Genomic DNA, 24,400 nt, shown 5'->3' on the forward strand with positions numbered 1-24,400 from the left:
GAAGTCCCAGCTGATCAGGAGGAAATGGGGATTTTGCAGTAACCTTCTCCTGGATTGGGGACAGAATGGAGATTTTACAGCATCCTTCCCCTGGAGTGGGAAGGGAATGGGGATTTTGCGGTATCTTTCCCCTGGAGTGGGGAGGGAATGGAGATTTTACAGTATCCTTCCCCTGGAGTGGGGAGGGAATGGAGATTTTACCGTATCCTTACCCTGCCACGCCCACCAAGCCATGCCATGCCCACCAAGCCACACCCACAGAACCAGTAGTAAAAAAATTTGAAACCCACCACTGGCACAGAGTATTTCACCAGGCCGGCCTGGCCTAATTTTCCCCCTCTTTTATAAAAGATTTTTAAAATTTTAAATATCTTTTAGTATTTTATATATTCGATTTTAAATTGGTTTTAAAAGTTTGGGGTTTTAAATTTGTCGGGGCCAAAATTATTTAATTCGATTTTATTCTATTTTTTAAATTTTGTATTGTATGTGTTTTTATTGTTTGGCTGTGCACCGCCCTGAGTCCTTCGGGAGTAGGGCGGTATAGAAATCTAATAAAATGAAAATGAAATGAAAATGAAATTGAGGGGACGTGTGGGGATGTTCATGAAGCCAGCTTGACTGCCATGATCTCCAGCAGGAAAGTCGACACTTCCCAAATTTCAGACTTGTGGACTTCAACTCCCAGAATCCCTCAGCCTATATGGCTAGCTGGGGGATTCTGGGAATTGAAGTCCACAGGTTTTTAAGTTGCCAACGTTGGACACCCCTCCTCTAGAAAATGTCATTTCTGGGTTAAATTTGCAGGAAAAGGATGGCTCTAGACAGCAATTCAGCCGGGGAGAACCAGCTGTCATTTTCTTGATTCCAGGAATACCATTCCTGCTGTGTTCTAAAAATAGCTTTTTTTCTTTTAATGGGCAAAGAGCCCATAAAGCTATTTAGCAACTGAGGGACTCAATTAGAGATCCTGCAGTGACCAAAATAAAAGATCTGCATCATGGTAATTAGCTAAAGAGTGAATGCTATTTTCCGGCTCCCTTGATAACTCTCCAAGAGGGTTCTGCTGGGAATTGTAGTTCAGCCACATTTCTGAAAGAAAGGTGGGAGGAAACCAGTGGTGAAATCCAAAATTTTTTACTACCGGTTCTGTGGGCGTGGCTTGGTGGGCGTCGTGTAGTTTGGTGGGTGTGGCTCGGTGGGCCTGGAAGAGGAAGGATACTGCAAAATCTCCATTCCCACCCCACTCCAGGGGGAGGATACTGCATAATCCCCATTCCCTCCCCCCTCCTGGGGGAAGGATATTGCAAAATCCCCATTCCCACCCCACTCTGGGGCCAGCCAGAGGTGGTATTTGCCGGTTCTCCGGAAAAAAAGCATTTTTTCGGCCAAAGAGGTTGTAGAAAAAATGCTTTTAAATATTAAAAAAAAAAGGCCTCTGATGATCGCACAGCTCAGATGGGCATGGGGGGGGCAGGGATTTTTCTTACCAGTTATCCAAACCACCCATCTCTATCGCTACCGGATCGGGCGATCCGGTCCGAACCGGGAGCATTTCAACCCTGCAAGGAAGGTTGTAAAATGGGTCAAAACTCACTTAACAACTCTCTCACTTAGCAACAGAAATTTGGGGCTCAGTCGTGGTTATAAGTTAAGGACTACCTGTACAGAAATGCCGTGATATAGATTGCAGAGTGCTTTTTTTTTTTGCTTTAATTTATATGCCGCCCTTCTCCGGAGACTCAGGGCAGCTTACAATGCGTTAAGCAATAGCCTTCATCCTTTTGTATATTTATACAAAGTCAGCTTATTGCCCCCACAAACTGGGTCCTCATTTCACCTACCTTAGAAAGGATGGAAGGCTGAGTCAACCTTGAGCCTGGCGAGATTTGAACTTGCAGTAATTGCAAGCAGCAGATGTTAAATACAGTGCTTTAGTCCACTGTACTACAGGCTCTTATTTCTAAAAGCTACACAAGTAGTTAGTTGGATTAAGTACTTACAAGAGTTCTTAAACTCAACGTAAGGGGGCAGTCAAGTTCTGCGTCACAGATGCTTAATAATGTCTGGTGCTGGGCTAAAGCATAAAAGTGGGCAAGATTTTCCTTTTGTCCTACCCCTAAAATGCTCCTGCCTCTGTGGTTTGAAAATCACACTTCCCAAAGATTCCCCTTCCTGGGCTTTTTCAAACCTTTTTTGGGGAAAAAAAACAGGATATTTTTTTTACAGGTGTGTAGATTATGGTTTATGGTTTAATATGTGGACAACAATGGTGAATCATGCAATGCCACTTACTTAGGCGAACCAAGGCTTAGAGCAAGGGATGCCCAACCTTGGCAACTTTAAGATCTGTGGACTTCAACTCCCAGAGCAATGAGTGAGGTATGAATTCACCGGTGTGTTCCTTCACAACTTTTTCCAAATGCGATTCTAGGAAGAGGTCAGAGAACAGCAACAAAGATGATGAGGGGACTGGAGGCTAAAACATATGTGCAAAGGTTGCAGGAAGTCATAAGTCGAGGACTATAGGCTCACAACAGTTTGTTTAGTGACCATTCAAAGTTACAATGGCACTGAAAAAAAGGGATTTAGGCAGTGGTGGAATTCAATTTTTTTTAACTACCGGTTCTGTGGGCGTGGCTTGGTGGGCGGGGCAGGGGAAGGATACTGCAAAATCCCCATTCCCTCCCCACTCCAGGGGAAGGATATTGCAAAATCTCCATTCCCTCCCCACTCCAGGAGAAGAATATTGCAAAATCCCCATTCCCTCCCCACTCCAGGGGAAGGATACTGCAAAATCCCCATTCCCTCCCCACTCCTGGGGGAGGGCAAAATCTCCATTCCCACCCCACTCCAGGGGAAGGATACTGCAAAATCCCCATTCCCTCCCCACTCCTGGGGGAAGGCAAAATCTCCATTCCCACCCCACTCCAGGGGAAGGATACTGCAAAATGAAGATTTTGCAATATCCTTCCCCCAGGAGTGAGGAAGGATGGGGATTTTGCAGTATCCTTCCCGCAGGAGTGGGGTGGGAATGGAGATTTTGCAATATCCTTCCCCTGCCACGCCCACCAAGCCAGGCCCACAGAACCGGTAGTGAAAAATTGTGGATTTCACCCCTGAGTTTGGTGCATTTTAATTTCCAACCATGCTTTCCTACATTGTGATCAGCAAGCAGAAGTATGGAATAGTAATTCGTAGAAAACTGAGCGTGACAATTAATTGGCAGATGGCAGAAATTGTTCTGAATGAGCAGAGTGAATTTTCTTCAGAAATTCAGGAGCCAGATATTGGTTCTTTATGATCTTTTTGGTCAGGTTTGCCAAGAAGCAATTCCCAACTCCTCTTTGTCTTTGTTGGGTTTACAAAATATAGATCCTGCTAAAAGAAGGATTTCCAAGAAATTTGCTTGAGCTGAGGGGTGGGAGAATAGATAAACAAGCATTTGTTTCAAAGTAAGTCTATTTTGGAAGAAATATATATTCTTACTTGAGTTTTGCCAGAATGCTATATTAGAATTTTGGTATTTATTGGTCTGTGCCTAGTAGCGGAGCCTTACTAATTTTTGTTCCCTGGGAAAAAACAAAAATCATTGGCTCAGATCAAGAAAACTTATTTTGCTTTTTATTCACCTGTGAGCTGAAATCTAATTTGGAAGCAGACAGTCTGCCCAGTTTAAGAGTTAGAGCAGATCAACATGATAACATAGCATGTGTTTTTGTAAATCGGAATAAATCATGGTGTATTAATTGTGCACAAAGAAAACTAATGGGGAAATATTTAGGGGGTTAATGATATTAATGTAATGTTGAATTATATACCTGAGCTTTGGAATTTGATTATCAGAAATCATGGTTGTATGCAGTGGTGGGTTTCAATTTTTTTTACTACCGGTTCTGTGGGTGGGCGTGGCATGGCTTGGTGGGCGTGGCATGGTGGGCGTGGCAGGGGAAGGATACTGTAAAATCTCCATTCCCACCCCACTCCAGGGGAAGGATATTGCAAAATCCCCATTTCCTCCTGATCAGCTGGGATTCGGGAGGCAGAAAATAGAAATAGGGGTGGGGCCAGTCAGAATTTTTACTACTGGTTCTCCGAACTACTCAAAATTTCCGCTACCGGTTCTCCTGAACTGGTCAGAACCTGATGAAACCCATCTCTGGTTGTATGGCTAAAAGGACCATACAGGTAGTTCTTGATTTACAACAGTTTGTTTAGTGACCGTTTGAAGTTACAACGGTACTGAAAAAAGTCTCTTATGACCGTTTTTCACACTTACAACCATTGCAGCATCCCCATAGTCATGTGATCAAAATTCAGAAGCTTGGCAACTGGCATGTATTTATGACAGTTGCAGTGTTCTGGGGTCACGTGATCCCCTTTTGTGACGGCCTGACAAGCAGTAAATGGGGAAGCCAGATTCACTTAACAACTGTTTTACTAACTTAACAACTGCAGTGATTCACTTAAGAGCTGTGGCAAGAAAGGATGTAAGGTGGAACAAAAGCTGCTAACCACTGTCTTGCTTAACAGCATAAATTTTGGGCTCAGTTGTGGTCATAAGTGGAGGTCTGCCTATATTTGAAAAATTGGAAATGTGACATTATTCCAGATGTCAAGGAATGAGTGGGGCCAGCCAGGAGTGGGATTTGGGCAGGGGTGAAATTCTCCTGGTTCAGACCGGATCGCCCGATCCGGTAGCGATGGAGGCGGGCGGTTCAGAGAACTGGTAGCAAAAATCCCTGCCCCGCCCCCCCATGCCCAGCTGAGCCCATAATCATCAGAGGCTTTTTCTTTTAATTTTTAAAAGCATTTTTTCTACAACCTCTTCGGACGAAAAAATGCTTTTAAAAGTTAAAAAAAAAGCTTCTGATGATCGCACGGCTCAGCTGGGATCAGCTGAGTTACCTGATCAGCGGAGGCCTTATTTCTTTTAAAAGCCTCTGACGATCCAAGCTGAGTTGCCTGATCGGCAGAGGTTTTTTTTCTTTTAAAAGCCTCTGACGATCCAAGCTGAGTTGCCTGATCGGCAGAGGTTTTTTTTCTTTTAAAAGCCTCTGACGATCCAAGCTGAGTTGCCTGATCGGCAGAGGTTTTTTTTCTTTTAAAAGCCTCTGACGATCCAAGCTGAGTTGCCTGATCGGCAGAGGTTTTTTTTCTTTTAAAAGCCTCTGACGATCCAAGCTGAGTTGCCTGATCGGCAGAGGTTTTTTTTCTTTTAAAAGCCTCTGACGATCCAAGCTGAGTTGCCTGATCGGCAGAGGTTTTTTTTCTTTTAAAAGCCTCTGACGATCCAAGCTGAGTTGCCTGATCGGCAGAGGTTTTTTTTCTTTTAAAAGCCTGTGACGATCCAAGCTGAGTTGCCTGATCGGCAGAGGTTTTTTTTCTTTTAAAAGCCTCTGACGATCCAAGCTGAGTTGCCTGATCGGCAGAGGTTTTTTTTCTTTTAAAAGCCTGTGACGATCCAAGCTGAGTTGCCTGATCGGCAGAGGTTTTTTTTCTTTTAAAAGCCTCTGACGATCCAAGCTGAGTTGCCTGATCGGCAGAGGTTTTTTTTCTTTTAAAAGCCTCTGACGATCCAAGCTGAGTTGCCTGATCGGCAGAGGCATTTAAAAGAAAAAAAAGCCTCTGCCGATCAGGCAACTCAGCTGGGATCGTCAGAGCCTTTTGAAAGCATCTTTTTACAACCTCTTCGCGGAAGATGTTGTAGAAAAAATGGTTTTAAAAGAAAAAAAAAATTGGCCACGCCCACCCAGTCACATTACCCCCCAAGCCTTGGTAGTACAGTGGTTTAAACACCCTGTTATTAAGACCAGCTGCCTGCAATTACTGCAGGTTCGAATCTCGCCAGGCTCAAGGTTGACTCAGCCTTCCATCCTTTCTAAGGTAGGTAAATTGAGGACCCAGTTTGTGGGGGCAATAAGCTGACTTTGTATAAATATACAAAAAAGGATGAAGGCTATTGCTTAGCACATTGTAAGCCGCCCTGAGTCTCCGGAGAAGGGCGGCATATAAATCAAATTAAAAAAAAAAAAAAGCCACGCCCACAGAACCGGTAGTAACAAATTTTAGATTTCACCACTGGATTTGGGGGTTCTCCGAACTGCACAGAATCTTAGCTAGAGAACAGCAGCCCACGTCTGGACATGCTGCATGGACATGCTGGAACCTCCTGGACATGTTTTATAAAAGCGATTAGAGCAATTACTCTTAACAATGAAATAATAGCAATTACTTCATTTTTTTCCCCCTATGTTGTTTTTATAATTTCGTAAGGAAGTGCAGGTTAACGAGTAAAGCCTATTCTTTGCATGCAAACATTTCTGCGTGCCGATGGGATTTGGCATCTCTCATTAGATGGGAAAATTCTCTGCCCCAGTCCCAAGACAGCTATACAATAGTGTGACAATAATAAAAACTAGTTTTCTCGTGCTCTAATATGAAAACAAATCCTGCAGGACCAAATGGAGGTCGGCACGTCCTCCGTTAGCGTCTGCTCGTTTCAGACTTTCTGCTGTTGGAAGTTTTGTGTTTCACCATCTGGAAGTTAAGATGTTTGGTAAATGAAGCAGAGAACAATCAGAGATGTTTCACTGTTATGTTTGCATTGTCTAAACTTTCTGCTATCTAGTTTGACAGCTGGACTGAATGGCCCATGCACTCTTGACCTCCTGATGGGGCTCCGGCTGCTGGGCTAAAATACTAGGCAGAGACACTTTTCTGGGTTTATTGGATGCGTTTTATGCTTTTATTTTTTTTCTCTCCTCTGTCTGTTTCTGATGCATTTACTTAAATAAAGGGAAAAAGAAAGGAAGGAAGAGGGAGGGAGGGATGGGGGGAGAAAGAAGGAAGGAAGGAAGGAAGGAAGGAAGAAAGGAAGGAAGGAAGGAAAGGAAAGGAAAGGAAAGGAAAGGAAAGGAAAGGAAAGGAAAGGAAAGGAAAGGAAAGGAAGGATAGAAAAAAGGAAGGAAGGTTGTATGAGAAAAAAGGAAGAAGGGAAGGAAGGAAGGTGGTATGGGAAGGAAGGTTGAGAAGAAAGGAAGGAAGGAAGGAAGGTTGAGAAAAAAGGAAGGTAGGTAGGTAGGTAGGTGGTATGGGAAGGAAGGTTGATAAAAAAGAAGGAAGGAAGGAAGGTTGTATGAGAAAAAGGAAAGAAGGAAGGAAGGAAGTTAGGTAGGTGATATGGAAAGGAAGGTTGAGAAAGAAGGAAGGAAGGAAGGAAGGAAGGAAGGAAGGAAGAAAGGAAAGGAAAGGAAAGGAAAGGAAAGGAAAGGAAAGGAAAGGAAAGGAAAGGAAAGGAAAGGAAAGGAGGGAAGGAAAGGAAGGATAGAAAAAAGGAAGGAAGGTTGTATGAGAAAAAAGGAAGAAGGGAAGGAAGGAAGGTGGTATGGGAAGGAAGGTTGAGAAGAAAGGAAGGAAGGAAGGAAGGTTGAGAAAAAAGGAAGGAAGGTAGGTAGGTAGGTGGTATGGGAAGGAAGGTTGAGAAAAAAGAAGGAAGGAAGAAAGGTTGTATGAGAAAAAGGAAGGAAGGAAGGAAGGAAGTTAGGTAAGTGGCATGGGAAGGAAGGTTGAGAAAAAAGGAAGGAAGGAAGAAAGGTTATATGAGAAAAAGGAAGGAAGGAAGGAAGTTAGGTAAGTGGTATGGGAAGGAAGGTTAAGAAGGAAGGAAGGAAGGTTGAGAAAAAGGGAAGGTAGGTAGGTAGGTGAGTGGTATGGGAAGGAAAGTTGAGAAAAAAGAAGGAAGGAAGGTTGCATGAGAAGAAGGAAGGAAGGAAGGAAGGAAGGAAGGAAGGAAGGAAGTTAGGTAGGTGGGATGGGAAGGTAGGTTGAGAAAAAAGGAAGGAAGGTAGGTAGGTGGGTGATATGGGAAGGAAGGTTGAGAAAAAAGGAAGGAAGAAAGGTTATATGAGAAAAAGGAAGAGAAGGAGGAAGAGAGGGAGGAAGAAAAAAAGAGAAAGTAAGAAGAGACAGAAAAAAGGAAAAAATAAAAAGAGAGAGAGACAGAAAAAGAAAGAAAAAGGAAGAAAAAGGAAGGAAGGAAGGAAGAGAGAGGGAGGAAGGAAAAAAAGAGAAAAGAAAGAAAGAAAGGAGAGAGAGACAGAGAGGAAGAAAGAGAAAGAAAGGAGAAAGAGAGAAAAAGAAAGGAAGGAAGGAAGAGAGAAGGAGGAAGGAAAAAAGAGAAAGAAAGAAAGAGAGACAGAAAAAAGGAAGAAAGAAAGAAAAAGAAAGGAGAGACAGAAAGAAAGAAAAAAAGGAGTGAGAGACAGAGAGAGAGAAAGAAAGAGAAAGAAAAAGAAAGAAAGAAAGAAAGAAAGAAAGAAAGAAAGAAAGAAAAGTATGAAAAAAAAGAAGAGGGAGGGAGGGAAGAAGGAATTGTGGGCTCCATTGTGGTCATAAGTTGAGGACTACCTGTACCTTGACAAGCATCTTACTTAACAAGGGAAATTCTTCTCTCCACTATAGTCATAAGTCAAGGAAAACCATTACATTTAACCCAAACAGACATCTCAAAGAGCAATTGTACTTTCTGGACTTTGGGATTTTCCCAGGCACAGTCCTCAGAGAGGCCTCCCACCCAAAGCAGGTAAAGCTTACCTCTCAGAAGTGGGGGGATTGGGGGGGGAGGATCCCTTTACTCCTGATTCTTTCAGATCAGGTTTTGCAGCCCGGTGGTGCATAAAAACTGAAGTTGGCCGTTTGGCACAGAGTGGCAGAGTCGCTCCTCATGGCAGCAAGAATCCCGTGACGATAAATGAGACAATTAACCATTTGGGGCTGTTGCCCAATGCCCAACACCACTGCTTGGTTGAAGGGATGAAGAAGAAGAAAAAAAAAATCTCCCGATGACTTCCCGAATGCCTTCATCTTGGTTTCCTAGGAACAAAGCAGAAATCGTTTTCGATTTGTCACCTTCTGAAATGTTCTTCGGATTTTCCCAGTCCATTTTACAATCCTGGGATTCTCTAGCTGAGGCTTCGTTCCAAGTCCTAGCTAGGTTATTTTCAACATGTGCCAATACTTTCCTAATGTTACTGCCTAACTGGGTACGTTGAGATGAAAAATACAGATAGCCCTCAATTTACGACCACAAGGGAGCCCAAAATTTCTGTTGCTAAGTGAAACGTTTGTTAAGTGAATTTTGCCCGGTTTTCCGGCTTTTCTTGCCGTGGTTGTTAAGTGAATCACTGCAGTTGTTAAGTGAAACTGCTTTCCCCTGTTGACTTTGCTCATCAGAAGGTCGCAGAAGCGGATCATGTGACACCCCCCCCCAAGGCACTGCAACCGTCATAAATACGGATAGAGTCAGTTGCCAAGCCTCTGAATTTTGGTCACGTGACCAGGGAGATGCTGCAACGGTCCTAAGTGCGAGTAATGATCATAAGCAGTGGTGGGATTCAAATAATTTAACAACCCTGCCCTAATGACTGTCTTGGTGAGTGTGGCCATGGTAGGCATGGCCAGGGGGTGTGGCAGGCAGCACTCAGCCCCCTGCACCCCCCTGGGAGCAAAAACAGGCCATGGGGGAGGGGATGCACCACCACCCCCCCAGGTGGCCCGTTTTGGGTCTAGTAGGCCTCCCTTCAGCCGCCTGGGAGCAAAAATGTGGCACATGGCCACTCCTGGAAGGGGCGGGGAGGAGTGGGGCTAGTCAGCAATTTGACTACCGGTTCACCTGATTCGGCCCGAACCGGCTGAATCCCACTACTGGCCATAACTCACTTTTTTCAGTGCTGTTGGCACTTCGAACGGTCACTAACTGAACTGTTGCAACTCAAGGATTACCTGTATCTGTGCTATGACTCAAATGTGCTTCCTGAGATAGGGAAACATTGCCGAATGTGATTTGAATGGCAGTCAGTCCGATCAAAAGTACAGCCAGATCCATGATCACGTACAAGATCTGATTACACTGCCTTCGGTTGTTTGCAGAGTGTAACTCCCGGGTCACTTACAGGCCGTTGTAAAGGCGATGAAAACCCAGGCCAGGCCTCGGTGTTTGCTCCTCAAACACAGCAGAAAATAACGTCCATATCTCTCGCTTTCTTTGTCGAAGGGTTCAAGGAAACAGAAATATAATTGGGCTCAAATATCAGGCATCCTTTCAGACTTCAATGCCTTGGACTGGGCAGGGCGCTCGGCACTGAAAAAATAGAAGTTCACAAGGGGCAAAAACAGAGGTTGGGTAGGTCAAGAGGATGGCAGATGGGCCCATGTAATTTAAAACCTTACTCAATTGCAACTACTGCGAACATCTGTAGCTCGGGCGTAGGATGAGAGTAAAGGTTTGTTCTCTGAGCTTGTGGGTTGTTTTCCGAACGTTTCGTTACCATGCTAGATAACATCTTCAGGGGAGTTTAGGGGATGTCAGTGTCGGTGTTCTGTTTAAGTTAAGACCTGTCACAAGACCCTCACTTGTCACACTCACACCTGAAGCCCTTGGATTCACTTACTTTCCCTACCGGTTCGCAAATGTGAGCGCGCATGGGCTAGCTTCGCTCGCATACGCCACCTCTGCACATGTGCAGTAGTCCCGCATTATGTCCGGGTGAGTGGGCGGAGTCTCCTGCAGTTGCCGCTACCGGTTCGTGCGATCCAGACAGAACCGGCTGAATCCCACCATTCTGTGCCTTCTACACAGAAGAACACTGACACCAGTGGTGGGTTCCTCCCAGTTTGGTCCGGTTCGGCCGAGCCGGTAGCAGTGACGATATGATGTCACCAAACCGGTTCTCCCCCCTGCCCTCCCACCCCCCCACTCCCCCCACGTTATTCTTACCTTTTATTTGGTCCCACCCCCAATCTATTGCTGCCTCCTGAGTCCCAGCTGATGACTAGAGGGAAAAAAACTGTTTAAACTCTTGCCGCGGGGCTTCAAAGGGCCGTCCTACAGCTGATCAGTATTAAAAGCAAACAAATGAGTCGGGTCGTAAGTGCGAGGACTGGTCGTAAGTGCGAGGACCTTCCAGAAATGACTCTGACCAGCTAGCCACGCCCACCTAGTCACATGACCTCCAAGCCACACCCACAAAATAAGCCACACCCACAGAACCGGTAGTAAAAAATTTAGAACCCACCCCTGACCGACACTTACATCCCCTAAACTCCGCTGAAGATGTTATCTAGCATGGTAACGAAATGTTCGGACACCAACCCATAAGCTCAGAGAACAAACCTTTACCCTCATCCTTCTCAATTGTTATGCACAGCCCACAACTCACATATCCATAGGATGCTTGTAAAAACAGGTAGGGTTAAGGCCAATAGAGACAAGGGGGTGGCCACAATGGTGTGATGGAAGCCCTACCGGATTGTTGTGGCCTATCGGCCGCCGGCCCCTCCAGCAGCCGAATCAGAGGAGGAGGAGGAGGCATGGGACTCAGGATCAGCATCAAGGCAACCTGGGAGCTCCGAGGAGGAAGAGGGAATGGAGCTGGCAGAGAGAGAGAGAGAGAGGCGGAGTCTGGGCCTTCCGTCAGCCCTCAGATGGCGAGTCAACAGCCTCCAGTCAACAGTCTGGAGGTGGCTGATGAGGAAGAGGAGGAACAGCTGGGTCCAGTGCCTGATGTGTGGATCCGCAGAAGGCAGAGGAGAGGAGAGCAGTGGAAATCCATGGGCCGGTCCTTGAGACGGAAGAGCCACTGCTGCTAGCGAAGCCCCACCCTACCTCTGGGGATAAAAGGCAGGGGGCGGAGATGAATAGATGTGACAGACAACTATTCATCTCTCTGCCGGACAGACTTGTTAGCCTGCATTGAGAGAAAAACTTTTTGCCGGGGCTGCCGGCGCTTCTAATAAAGGAATCTTTGAGTTAATTTCAGAGGGTTTGTCGTATTTGGAGAGCTGGGTCAGAACACAGATTTTTACATGTGTCGCATGTGTGACACAAACTAAAAAACCAGGTGGAGCTTTGATCTCAAGAAAACGCCATCTTGAATTTTTGGTGCTGGGTGAACCGGTTGTTAATTCATGTGCCATCCACCTCTGAGGTAGTCCTTAACTTCCGACCACAATTGAGCCCAAAATTTACGTTGTGAAGTGATAAATGTGTTAAGCGAGTCTTGCCCCATTTTACGGCTTTTCTTGACACCGTTGTTAAGCGAATCACAGCAGTCGTTAAGTTAGTCTCGTGGTTGTTAAGTGAATCTGGCTTCCCCATTGACTTTGCTTATCAGAAGGTCGCAGAAGCGGATCACATGACCCCCCAGGAGACACTGCGACCGTCATAAATGTGAACCAGTTGTCCAGCTGCCAAATGTAAATCATCTCCGACCATGGGGATGCGGTTATGAGTGTGAAAATCGGTCATGGGTCACCTTTTTCAGTCCTGTTGCAACTTCGAACGGTCACTAAGCGAACTGTTGAACTGTGTTTCCCCAAAAATAAGACCCCGTCTTATATTTTTTTGAACCCTGAAATAAGTGCTTGGCCTTATTTTTGGGGAGGTCTTATTATTTTGGGGTGCGTGGAGGAAGACGGGGTTCCTCTTGCCGTCTTACCTGATTTCCAGCTCTGCATTTAAATATTTTCGGGGAGGTCTTATTATTTTGGGGCGTGTGAAGGAAGACGGGGCTCCTCTTGCCATTTTACCTGATTTCCAGCTCTGTCTCCTTAACCCTAACCAGAGGAAATGGCGGGGACCGGCTGGCCATGCGTTTAAATATTTTCGGAGAGGGCTTATTTTTAGCGCATACGTTCAACATCTCAGGTTGCCATGAAAGCTCCTTACTTGTCGATTTTACTACTACTCCGCTCCCCTATCTTTAGAAACAGACGCTCACATATAATATTTGTCTTCCCGTCATTTTATTGGCCGATGACAATGCGTTTCATACAGGATTCTGGTTTCTGCTCTCGTTTACTGGATTCCTACCACACCTGAAATGCAAATATTTCATCCAGGTGCCTTTACAACAACACATGCATTTATTTATTTATTTAAAAAAAAACACAGAATGAATAGACCAACATGGGCTGGTCTAATTAACCCTGTAAAACTCTTTAGAAATTCTCTTTGAAATAATACGGCTTTCATTCCCTGCCCTCCTTATAGATAATAATAGCTAATAATAGCTAATTCATCCGCGTCAATGGGATATGATGCATTGAGTTATCCACCTCCTTTATTTAAACACATGGACTTTCTTGAACTCACGGTTCCTCTTTTTTTTCCCTGGAGGAATTTCATTTCTTCAACTTCTTCATTTGAATAATGAACCATTGAAATGAGGGGGTGGGGTGGGGTGTTATGTAAATAACTAGAATTATGCAAAGCAGTTCAGGCCAGGGGTGAAATCCAGCAGGTTCTGGAGAACCGGGAGCGGAAATTTTGAGCAGTTCGGAGAACCGGCAAATGCCACCTCTGGCTGGACCCAGAGTGGGGTGGGAATGGAGATTTGGCAATATTCTTTCCCCAGGAGTGAGGAGGGGTGGGGATTTTGCAGTACCCTTCCCCCAGGAGTGGGGTGGGAATGGAGATTTTGCAATATCCTTCCCCTGGAGTGGGGTGGGAATGGAGATTTTGCAGTATCCTTCCCCTGCCATGCCCACCAAGCCATGCCCACAGAACCGGTAGTAAAAAAAAATTGGATTTCACCACTGGTTCAGGTCCAACTCTAAGTTGTAAAGGCCAAAATCTGACAACTGAAATTTAATAACAGTAACAGAGTTGGAAGGGACCTTGGAGGTCATTTAGTCCAACCCCCTGCTCACGCAGGAGACCTCTACTAGGGATTCGAACTGCCGAACTGCCGACCTTTCTGATCGACAAGCTCAGCGTCAGTGAGCCACCTAGCCACTGCTAACTTACGTTAGCATTGGTTCTCCATCATACCTAAACAGCAAGTTTTGGTAGCCAGAACATGTTAACATCCAAAACACTAGAAGAAAACATCCTGATGTTCTGAGCCTGACTAGGTGGCTCAAGTGGCTAAGACACTGAGCTTGTCAATCAGAAAGGTCGGCAGTTCGGCGGTTCGAATCCCTAGTACAGGTCTCCTGTGTGAGCAGGGGGTTGGACTAGATGACCTCCAAAGGTCCCTTCCAACTCTGTTACTGTTACTGCTACATCCACAGCCATTCATTACAAGGGAGAAAAAAGACCAGAGCACTTTCAATACAATTTTCCACTATTTTTCTCCAATTATTTTTAATTGATTGCTCCTTCACAATAAGAACAATTTGCCATTTATTTTTTTAAAAAAGGAATTAGCCTAAGGAAGTTGTAATACTGCCTTTCTGGATACTTACAAGAACTCTGGTGCCTATAAGCGAGACACATTCACCACAGCTGGGAAAAAAAACCCAAAAAACCAGCACAGCTAGTCCTCAATTTATAACCATTCACTTCGTGACCATTTGAACTTACAACAGCACTGAAAGAAGGGACTTATGATGATTTTTCACACTTACGACCAGAGGTGGGCGTCACATACTGTAACAACCCATTCTCCTGGAACCGAAAATGTGGGCGCACACATGCCTTCCGTGCATGCATCGAAAAATCAGCGATTATATAGGATGTGATAGCAGTGGTGAAATCCAAATTTTTTTATACTGTGGGCGTGGCTTGGTGGACGTGGTGTGGCTTGGTGGACGTGGTGTGGCTTGGTGGGCATGGCAGGGGAAGGTTACTGCAAAATCTCCATTCCCACCCCACTCCAGGGGACGGATACTGCAAAATCCCCATTCCTGGGGGAAGGATATTGCAAAATCCCCATTCCCTCCCCACTCCAGGGGAAGGATACTGCAAAATCCCCATTCCCTCCCCACTCCAGGGGAAGGATACTGCAAAATCCCCATTCCCTCCCCACTCCTGGGGGAAGGATATTGGAAAATCTCCATTCCCACCACACTCTGGGGCCAGCCCAGAGGTAGCATTTGCCGGTTGTCCGAACTTCTCAAAATTTCCACTAACGGTTCTCTGAACTGCTCAAAATTTCCGCTAACGGTTCTCCAGAACCTGTCAGAAATTGTAAAGATATTTTGGTTGTTTTCATATAATTTAGATGCGCTTGGTAAGTTAACTACATAAACATCATCGTTTTTTAACATTTTGTTTGTTTCGTTCCCCATGGTCACATTATCAAAATTCGGACGCTTGATAACTGGCTCATATTTATGACGGTTGGAGTGTCTCGGGGTCAGGTGATCCCCTTTTGCGACCTTCCTATGAGCAAAGTCAATGGGGAAGCCAGACTCACTTAGTAACCGTGTCCCTAATTTAACAACTGCAGTGATTCACTTCACAAGCGGGTCAGTTCGCGAAATGGGACAAAATTCACAACAGTTTCTCTTAGCAACAGAAATGTTGGGCTAAATTGTGGTCATAATTTGAGGACTGCCTGCATTTAGAGCAACCTATAGATTTCCGATGGAAACATGAGAATGCATTTACAAATACAGTAGTAAGTTAGGTCCTTGTTTTCTTCGAGGTGAGAAGATGTAGGTAGCAAGAGGCATGGGGAAAGCGTCTCTCTAATTTGTCTTTTCTCTCTCCATCTGTAGATTGAAAAAGGAGGGAAAGCAGATTTATTGAATTCCCGGCTGCAACCCGGAGATGAAGTGATCCTCATCAATGAAGTCTCTCTAAGCAGCTCCAGGCAGAAAGCTATCTCCTTAGTGAAAGGATCTTGGAAAACACTAAAGCTAGTTGTCCGCAGGTAGGTGTAACCAAGCCATGCGGGAAGTGTAATGAGTATGGTAGTTGTACCCCAGGATTTTGATTCTGGTATCGTCCCTTATCGAGAGGCGAGGCTGGCAATTTTCCTATGTTGGATTTGCAAAAGATGCTTGTTTCGAATGTTGTGAGAAGGGCTGTATTAAAAAGGAGAAGAACTCAAGTTCTAGGACAATAATTTAAAGGGATTGAAAATGAAGATTGTTAGAAGTAAAGGGAAGGAATATAAAGTTGGCTTGTTTGACCAAGGTTGAAATAGATATGTCGTTATCTATCTCTGATTGTTATCTATTTATGGTAACTGCTAGTGAACTTTTACTGAACAGTGAGGTTCTGATGATTTATTTATAGATAACAGATGAGATATGGATAAAAGAGATCCTTTACTGTATTTAAAGAGAAGGTGATAAGTTAAATAAGGAAAATTGTTTATACTTGTTGCAATAAAGGGAGAAGCCATTCCTTTATATATTTCTTTTCTTTGTCTTTACTATATTTTTATTTATAATACAGGTAGTCCTCAACTTACAACAGTTCCTTTAGTGACCGTTCAAAGTTACACCGGCACTGAAAAAGTAACTTACGACTATTGCAGCATCCCCTTGATCACATGATCAAAATTCAGACATGCTTGGCAACTGACTCATATTTATGGCAGTCGCAGTGTCCCCGGGGTCATGTGATTCCCCTTTTATGACCTTCCGACAAGCGAAGTCAATGGGGAAGCCAGATTCACTTAACGACGGTGTGTCTAATTGAAGAACTGCAGTGATTCACTTAACCAACGAGGCGAGAAAAGTCGTAAAATGGAGCAAACTCACTTAACAGATTTCTCACTTAGCCACAGAAATTTCAATTGTGGTCGTAAGTTGAGGACTGTCTGTATCTTTTGTTTTATGGCCTGTTTCAGCCCTGTTGTTAAGCAAATCACTTCAGCTGTTAAGCAGATCAAGCAAATTCAGCTTCTTTGCTTCTCAGAAGCCGGCTGGAAAGGTCTCAAATGTTGATCAGGTGACCCTGGGATCCTGCAACCATCGTAAAAACGTGCCAGTTGCCAAGCGGCCAAATTTTGATCACATGATTGTGGGGATACTTGAATCGTCATAAGTGTGAGATGTCAGCACGTCAAGATACATTTATCCTAGTGCTGACATAACAGGGAGAACGCAGGCATCTGCAACGGGACGGTTGCCTTTCACCTACTTATTTCCTCTGGAGATAATGTCCCCTAGGAGATGGATGGGAGGGGGGAAATTCTTTGAATTGGAGCAGTAGATTAGGGGTGAATGATTGGGAAGAGGGCCAATGAATGCAGAGGAGTGGGAGAAGGAAGAGGAGGGGTTTTGGGGCAGCACGTCAGTGCTGGTTGCAACGAGTCAGTGTAAAAAGTGCTGTGCTTAATGTTGTTTTATAAAAGACTTTGTTTGCGATGCAATTTATTTGAAGACAGCCTGAAAACCTGACATGAGAACTGGTTGTAAGTCACTTTTTCCCAATGCTGTTGTAACTTTGAATGCTTGCCAAACAAATGGTTGTAAGTCAAGGGTTTACCTGCATATGAAGCCTCGATATTTTGAGACTAAAGAGTAGAAGATAGAATAACAGAGTTGGAAGGGACCTTGGAGGTCTTCTAGTCCAACCCCCTGCTCAAGCAGCAGACCCTCTACCGTTCCGAACGCTGTTTATCGCTAGATATTACATCCAGTGGTGGGATTCAGCCGGCTCGGTCTGGTTCGGGCAAACCGGTAGCTAATTAGCTGGCTGGCTCCTCCCCTCCCTACCCCGCCCCTTCCAGGAGTCCCCACACGCCCAATTTTGGCTCCCAGGAAAGTGAAGGGAGGCCTACTAGGCCCAAAACGGGGCATGGGGGGGCAGGACACCCCCGCAGTCTGTTTTTGCTCCCAGGGGGATGCAGGAGATGAGTCACACCCCCTGGCCACGCCCATCCAGCCAAGCATTAGGGCAGAGAACCGGATGTTAAATTATTTGAATCCCACCACTGATTACATCCCTGCAGCCTAGTGAGAGGATCGGATTGTAAGCTTTTTCTCTCTCGTCCTCCCCCCCCATTTCTTTTATTTAAAAAAAATGGTTTGCAATCTGTTTTTTTTTTTTTTAAAGCCAGCTCTTTTCTTCTGCCTGTCCTTTGTATTTCAAAGCTGGAATTCTGCCCGCACGGAGTGGGCTTTTTCTGGGGCGCAATGCTTCCTGAGCACTTTATCAAACTTGAGAATCAGGTCAAAATACAAAGTCAGATTCGTGTCATTGCAATCCGAAGTGTTCCATCGGCATCCAGTCTGGAATTATGGGACCCATTCCGGAATCATTCCTTTTGGTGTTTTGCAACCCTCTTTTCAATGAAAAACAACTAGTGGTCTTTGTTCAAAGCAAAAAAGGTATTTGGGGGTCCTGTTTGGCTGTGTAAAAGCATTGGAGACCCATAGAGTGTGGTAAGATAAAGGTAAAGGTTCCCCTTGCACATATGTGCTAGTCGTTCCCGACTCTAGAGGGCGGTACTCATCTCCGTTTCAAAGCCGAAGAGCCAGCGCTATCCAAAGACGTCTCCGTGGTCATGTGGCCAGCATGACTCAACGCCAAAGGCACACGGAACTCTGTTACCTTCCCACCAAAAGTGGTCCCTATTTTTCTACTTGCATTTTTTACGTGCTTTCGAACTGCTAGGTTGGCAGAAGCTGGGACAAGCAACGGGAGCTCACCCCGTTACGCGGCACTAGGGATTCGAACCACTGAACTGCCGACCTTTCGATCGACAAGCTCAGCATCTTAGCCACTGAGCCAGAGCATGGTATCTTTCGTTTGTAGAATGAAAAAGGCCAAGGTAGTGTAACAAATTAACCGAGTTGGAAGGGACCTTGTAGGTCATCTAGTCCAACCTCCGTCCAAGCAGGAGCCCCTACACCATTTCCGACAAATGGCAGACAGTTTCTTCTTGAAAGTCTCCAGTGATGAAGCTCCCACAACTTCCAAAGGCAACTTCTGTTCCACGGGTTGATTGTTCTCAACTGTCAGAAAATTTCTCCTTATTTCCAGGTTGACTCTCTCCTTGCTCAGTTTCCATCCATTATTCCATTATTATTAATTGGCTGTGACAGTACAATTAAAAAGCCTGTCTCCTTTTGGGACGGGTATAAAATACACGGCCATAACTGCCACCTTGATATTTTTGTCTCTCCCTGACATCTCTGAATTAAATTTTGTTGGAAAAAGGAAGTTTCTGTCTATTAGCCTTGCTAAGAGCCTTGGTGGCACAGTAGACTAAAGTGTTGTTAAGTAGCACCAGCTGCCTGCAATTACTGCAAGTTCAAATCTCACTAGGCTCAAGGTTGACTCAGTCTTCCATCCTTTCGAGGTAGGTAAAATGAGGACCTGGATTGTGGGGCCATAAGCTGACTTTGTATAAAAAAGAACACCGCTTGGGGGGGGGGGCGAAAGCCCTACTAAGCAGGTATATACAAAAGTATGAAGGCTATTGCTCCTTAACGCATTGTAAGCCGCCCTGAGTCTCCGGAGAAGGGCGGCATATAAATCGAACCAATAAATAAATAAATTACAACTGTGAGAAATCAGCTTAAGAAGTATCTTGACTATTTCCAAAATCTTAGGAGGCGAATAGAATAAAGGATAACATTTTCAATTTTCATTGTTCAAATAGAGAACTTCTCGTCTTTTGTGACAAACAGATTCAGTTCATATCACAAGTTATATAGGTATTTATCTGAGTAACACAGTTGGAAGGGACCTTGGAGGTCTTCTAGTCCAACCCCCTGCGCAAGCAAAAGATCCTATACCATTTCAGACAAATGGTTGTCCGATCTCTTTTTGAAAACCTCCTGTGATGGAGCAGCCACTACTTCTAGAGCTGATCTGTTCCAGTGCTTAATTGTTTTGCCAAGAAGTTTCTCCTTAGTTCTAGGTTGCTTCTCTCCTTGCTTAGTTTCCATCCATTGCTTCTTGTCCTGCCTTCAGGTGCTTTGGAAAAGAGGTTCATCCCATCTTCTTTGAGGCAGCCTCTCAAATATTGGAACACTGCTATCATATCACTCCTAGTCCTTTTTTTCACTAGACTAGACATACCCAATTCCTGCAACTGTTGTTTGTATGTTTTAGCCTCCAGCCCCCTAATCATCTCTTATTTATTTAACATATTGAAAGATCTAGCAGCTGCCTTCCCCCAAGGTAAAAACTTCATTAGTTTTAATGATTATTTGGCTAATTGTCCAATAATGTTATGCCAGCCCAGTTCATTTAATCAGTATATGATTTATTGTGTTCCGTGAACCCGGAAAATGGGTTAATCCAGTAAAATGAGGCACCTATTTATTTTTATCTATTTGCAGAGAAATTGACAGCTTTTGGAAACTGCCCCAATCATTTAATCTCTGGATGTGCGGATGATCCAGAGATCCAGCCACAAAATTAGTAAATCATAATGTAAACAGAGAAATTCTACAGCTGTACCAAGCATTGAATTATTAAATTGATGTTGACTCCCGGCTGGTAGAGTTTCAGCAATCCATAAAGAGAAAGAGGTAAAATCTCAGGGGTTCTAAGAAAATCTCAGTCCCCTGCAATTATTTTGTATTTATAGTCGATGTTCACAACCAGTTAAACACTTTAATCTTTGTATGTCACTCACAGTTGCTGCTGTGAGATGAGTAGCCATATGTGGCCTTAATCCCTTTTAACAAGAGGCTTGTTAAAGCTTTGAAGAATTTTATTTGCTTGTTTGTTGATTCATCTCAGAAGCATCACGATTAAAATAAGGCATACTATGTAATATAAAATTTTTGTGAGAAGGAACAAAAGAAAAAAAAATGAAAAAAAACAATTGAGTTCTAGGACATTATTTGCAAGGAAATATCAAGATTGTTAGAAGTAAAACGGAAGGAATAAAAAGTCGGTTTATTTGATCAAGGTTAAAACAGATACCTCGTTATCTCTAGTAACCTTTGCCAACATCAGAACCGAAATGATGATGCTTTTAAGTATGGGATTTATAGATAAGGTTTATAGATAAGAAATTGCATATGGAAAGAGGAGATTATCGCAGCATCAATTTATGACCAAAATTGAGCCTAACATTTCTGTTGCTAAGTGAGACAGTTAAGTGAGTTTATAGATAACAGATTGGATATTGAAAGAAGAGATTATTTCTTATATTTTGAGAGAGAAGGGGGATAAGTTAATAAGTTTTTTATTCTTTTGATCAAGGGGGAAGTCATTTCTTTATATATTTCTTTTTCTTTACTACAGGTAGTCCTCGACTTATAATGGTTCATTTAGTGACCGTTCAAAGTTACAATGGCGTTGAAAAATGGGACTTTTTTCACACTTACGACTGTTGCAGCATCTCCAGAGCAGTGATGGGTTTCAAAATTTTTTACTACTGGTTCTGTGGTTGTGGTTTGGTGGACATGGCATGGCTTGGTGGGCGTGGCAGGGGAAAGACACTGTAAAATCTCCATTCCCACCCCACTCCAGGGGAAGGATACTGCAAAATCCCCATTTCTTCCCGATCAGCTGGGACTTGGGAGGCAGAGAATAGATGGGGGCGGGGCCAGTCAGCATTTTTACTACCGGTTCTCCAAACTACTCAAAATTTCCGCTACCGGTTCTCCAGAACTGGTCAGAACCTGCTAAAACCCACTTCTGCTCCAGATGTGACCAAAATTCTGGCAATTGGCATGTATTTGGGTGGAAGGGTTGCAGTACCCTGGGGTCACACAATCAGATTTTGTGACTTTCTGACAAGCCAAATTAATGGGAAAACCAGATTCACTTAACAACCATGTTACTAGATTAACAACTGCAGTGATTTCCTTAACAACTGTGGTAAAAGAGAGATCGTAAAATGGGGCAAATTTCACTGTCTTGCTTAGCAATGGAAATTGTGGTCATAAATTGAGGACTACCTGGAGAAAGCTGATCAAACAGTTTTGGCCTTGAGCCACATGTTTCCATAGACAGAGAAAAATGCAGATGTGATTCAAGTACTTTCTGGGAAGAAATAAGAATCCTGCAAGCAAAATCTAGTGAAAAAGAAATAGCAATAGCACTTAAGACTTATATACCGCTTCATAGTGCTTTTCAGGCCTCTCTAAGTGGTTTACAGAGTCAGCATATTGCCCCCAACAATCTGGGTTTCTTTTTATGTTTATGACAATTTTATTAATTTATGATATAACATACCAAAAAAATACAAAAGCAAAAGAGCCCTGGTGGCGCAGCAGACTAAAAGCACTGTTATTAACATCAGCTGCCTGCAATTACTGCAAGTTCAAATCTCACCAGGCTCAAGGTTGACTCAGCCTTCCATCCTTTCTAAGGTAGGTAAAATGAGGACCTGGATTGTGGGGGCAATAAGCTGACTTTGTATAAATATACAAAAGTATGAAGGCTATTGCTTAACGCATTGTAAGCTGCCCTGAGTCTCCGGAGAAGAGCGGCATATAAATCAAATTTAAAAAAAAGAAAAAAAGGAGGAGAAATAGGGAAGGGAAAAGTGTGGAAAAGAAGGGGTAAAAAGAAAGAAAAGGCATTGACTTTTGACTCCCTTTGGTGCAGTAGAATAGGCTAATAACATCAAAGCACAACTTTTTAGTTTTACATAGCAGTTTAAACTAGCCATTTCCGTAACATCTAATCAGTAAAGTCCAAAATCAAAGTTTCGTTTTTTTTCAACCTCAAGCACAAAGTCCAGAAGTGGTTTCCAGGTAGAAACAAAGATATTTGCAGGGGTTTTTTTTTTTCCTTGATCAAAGCAGTCCAGTTAGTCGTCTCTGCTAACTCCATCAACTTTTGCAGCCATTCATCCGTTCTCAGGGTCAAATTTTGTCCTTCCATTTTTTAGCATGATGTAATCGTGCTGCCGTCCACATGCAGAGCATCAAAGTGCCAAAATTTTCCCCAAAGTTTTTTAACAATCTGGGAACTCATTTTACCCACCTCGGAAGGATGGAAGGCTGAGTCAACCTTGAGCCTGGTGAGAATTGAACTGCTGGCAGTCGGCAAAGTTAGCCTGCAATACTGCGCCACCACAGTTCTAAACTGAAGAGCAGATGCCTAACTTTGATAGTTTAAAAAAGCTACGGTCCGACGATCAGCTGTGCCGCGCAGTTTAGCTTTGCTAGAAAGCAGGATTTCCTGCTTTCTAGCAAAGCTAAACCGCATGGCACATCTGATCGTCAGATTTCCTGCTTTCTAGCAAAGCTAAACCGCACGGCACAGTTGATCGTCGGATTTCCTGCTTTCTAGCAAAGCTAAACCGCGTGGCACATCTGATCGTCGGATTTCCTGCTTTCTAGCAAAGCTAAACCGCGTGGCACAGCTGATCGTCGGATTTCCTGCTTTCTAGCAAAGCTAAACCGCGCGGCACATCTGATCGTCAGATTTCCTGCTTTCTAGCAAAGCTAAACCGCACGGCACAGCTGATCATCGGATTTCCTGCTTTCTAGCAAAACTAAACCGCACGGCACAGCTGATCGTCAGGTTTCCTGCTTTCTAGCAAAGCTAAACCGCGTGGCACATCTGATCGTCAGATTTCCTGCTTTCTAGCAAAGCTAAACCGCACGGCACAGCTGATCGTCGGATTTCCTGCTTTCTAGCAAAACTAAACCGCACGGCACAGCTGATCGTCGGATTTCCTGCTTTCTAGCAAAACTAAACCGCACGGCACAGCTGATCGTCGGATTTCCTGCTTTCTAGCAAAGCTAAACCGTGTGGCACAGCTGATCGTCAGATTTCCTGCTTTCTAGCAAAGCTAAACCGCACGGCACAGCTGATCGTCGGATTTCCTGCTTTCTAGCAAAGCTAAACCGCGTGGCACATCTGATCGTCAGATTTCCTGCTTTCTAGCAAAGTTAAACCGCGTGGCACAGCTGATCGTCAGATTTCCTGCTTTCTAGCAAAGCTAAACCGCACGGCACAGCTGATCGTCGGATTTCCTGCTTTCTAGCAAAGCTAAACCGCGTGGCACATCTGATCGTCAGATTTCCTGCTTTCTAGCAAAGCTAAACCGTGTGGCACATCTGATCGTCAGATTTCCTGCTTTCTAGCAAAGCTAAACCGCATGGCACAGCTGATCGTCAGGTTTCCTGCTTTCTAGCAAAGCTAAACCGCGTGGCACATCTGATCGTCGGATTTCCTGCTTTCTAGCAAAGCTAAACCGCACAGCACAGCTGATCGTCGGATTTCCTGCTTTCTAGCAAAGCTAAACCACACAGTACAGCTGATCGTCGGATTTCCTGCTTTCTAGCAAAGCTAAACCGCGTGGCACAGCTGATCGTCAGATTTCCTGCTTTCTAGCAAGGCTAAACCGCGCGGCACATCTGATCGTCAGATTTCCTGCTTTCTAGCAAAGCTAAACCGCACAGCACAGCTGATTGTCAGATTTCCTGCTTTCTAGCAAAGCTAAATCACGCGGCACAGCTGATCGTCGGATTTCCTGCTTTCTAGCAAAGCTAAACCGCGCGGCACAGCTGATCCCCCCTTTCACTGTTCTACTTAACTTCCCAAGCTTCCTTTTGGCACGTACTGAGCATGCGTGCGCGAACTGGTAGCAAACCGGTTCAGATTTCACCACTGGTTCAGATCCTTAATTCTCCCGTGCATTATAGGGAAGTACGGTCAGCTCTCCCTTCCTGAAACTGCCTTCAGAAATGTCCCTTGGACCTCCTTGCCAAGAACCAAAGAAAGAATTGAAAA

General features: G+C 44.3%; 1 protein-coding gene across 1 annotated transcript in view; it reads left to right on the top strand.

Annotated features, from left to right (window-relative positions):
- The window catches only part of SHROOM3 (shroom family member 3), a 230,430-nt gene that overhangs the window by 12,752 nt on the left and 193,278 nt on the right, over positions 1 to 24,400 (top strand). The window contains exon 2 of the mRNA XM_087875242.1: positions 15,505 to 15,659. Within this exon, the coding sequence (XP_087731368.1) occupies positions 15,505 to 15,659 (155 nt within the window). The remainder of the gene's footprint in view (positions 1 to 15,504; positions 15,660 to 24,400) is intronic.

Source organism: Pantherophis guttatus, chromosome 8 (assembly GCF_059756535.1).
Source record: "Pantherophis guttatus breed Tessera chromosome 8, ASM5975653v1, whole genome shotgun sequence".
NCBI lineage: Eukaryota > Metazoa > Chordata > Lepidosauria > Squamata > Colubridae > Pantherophis > Pantherophis guttatus.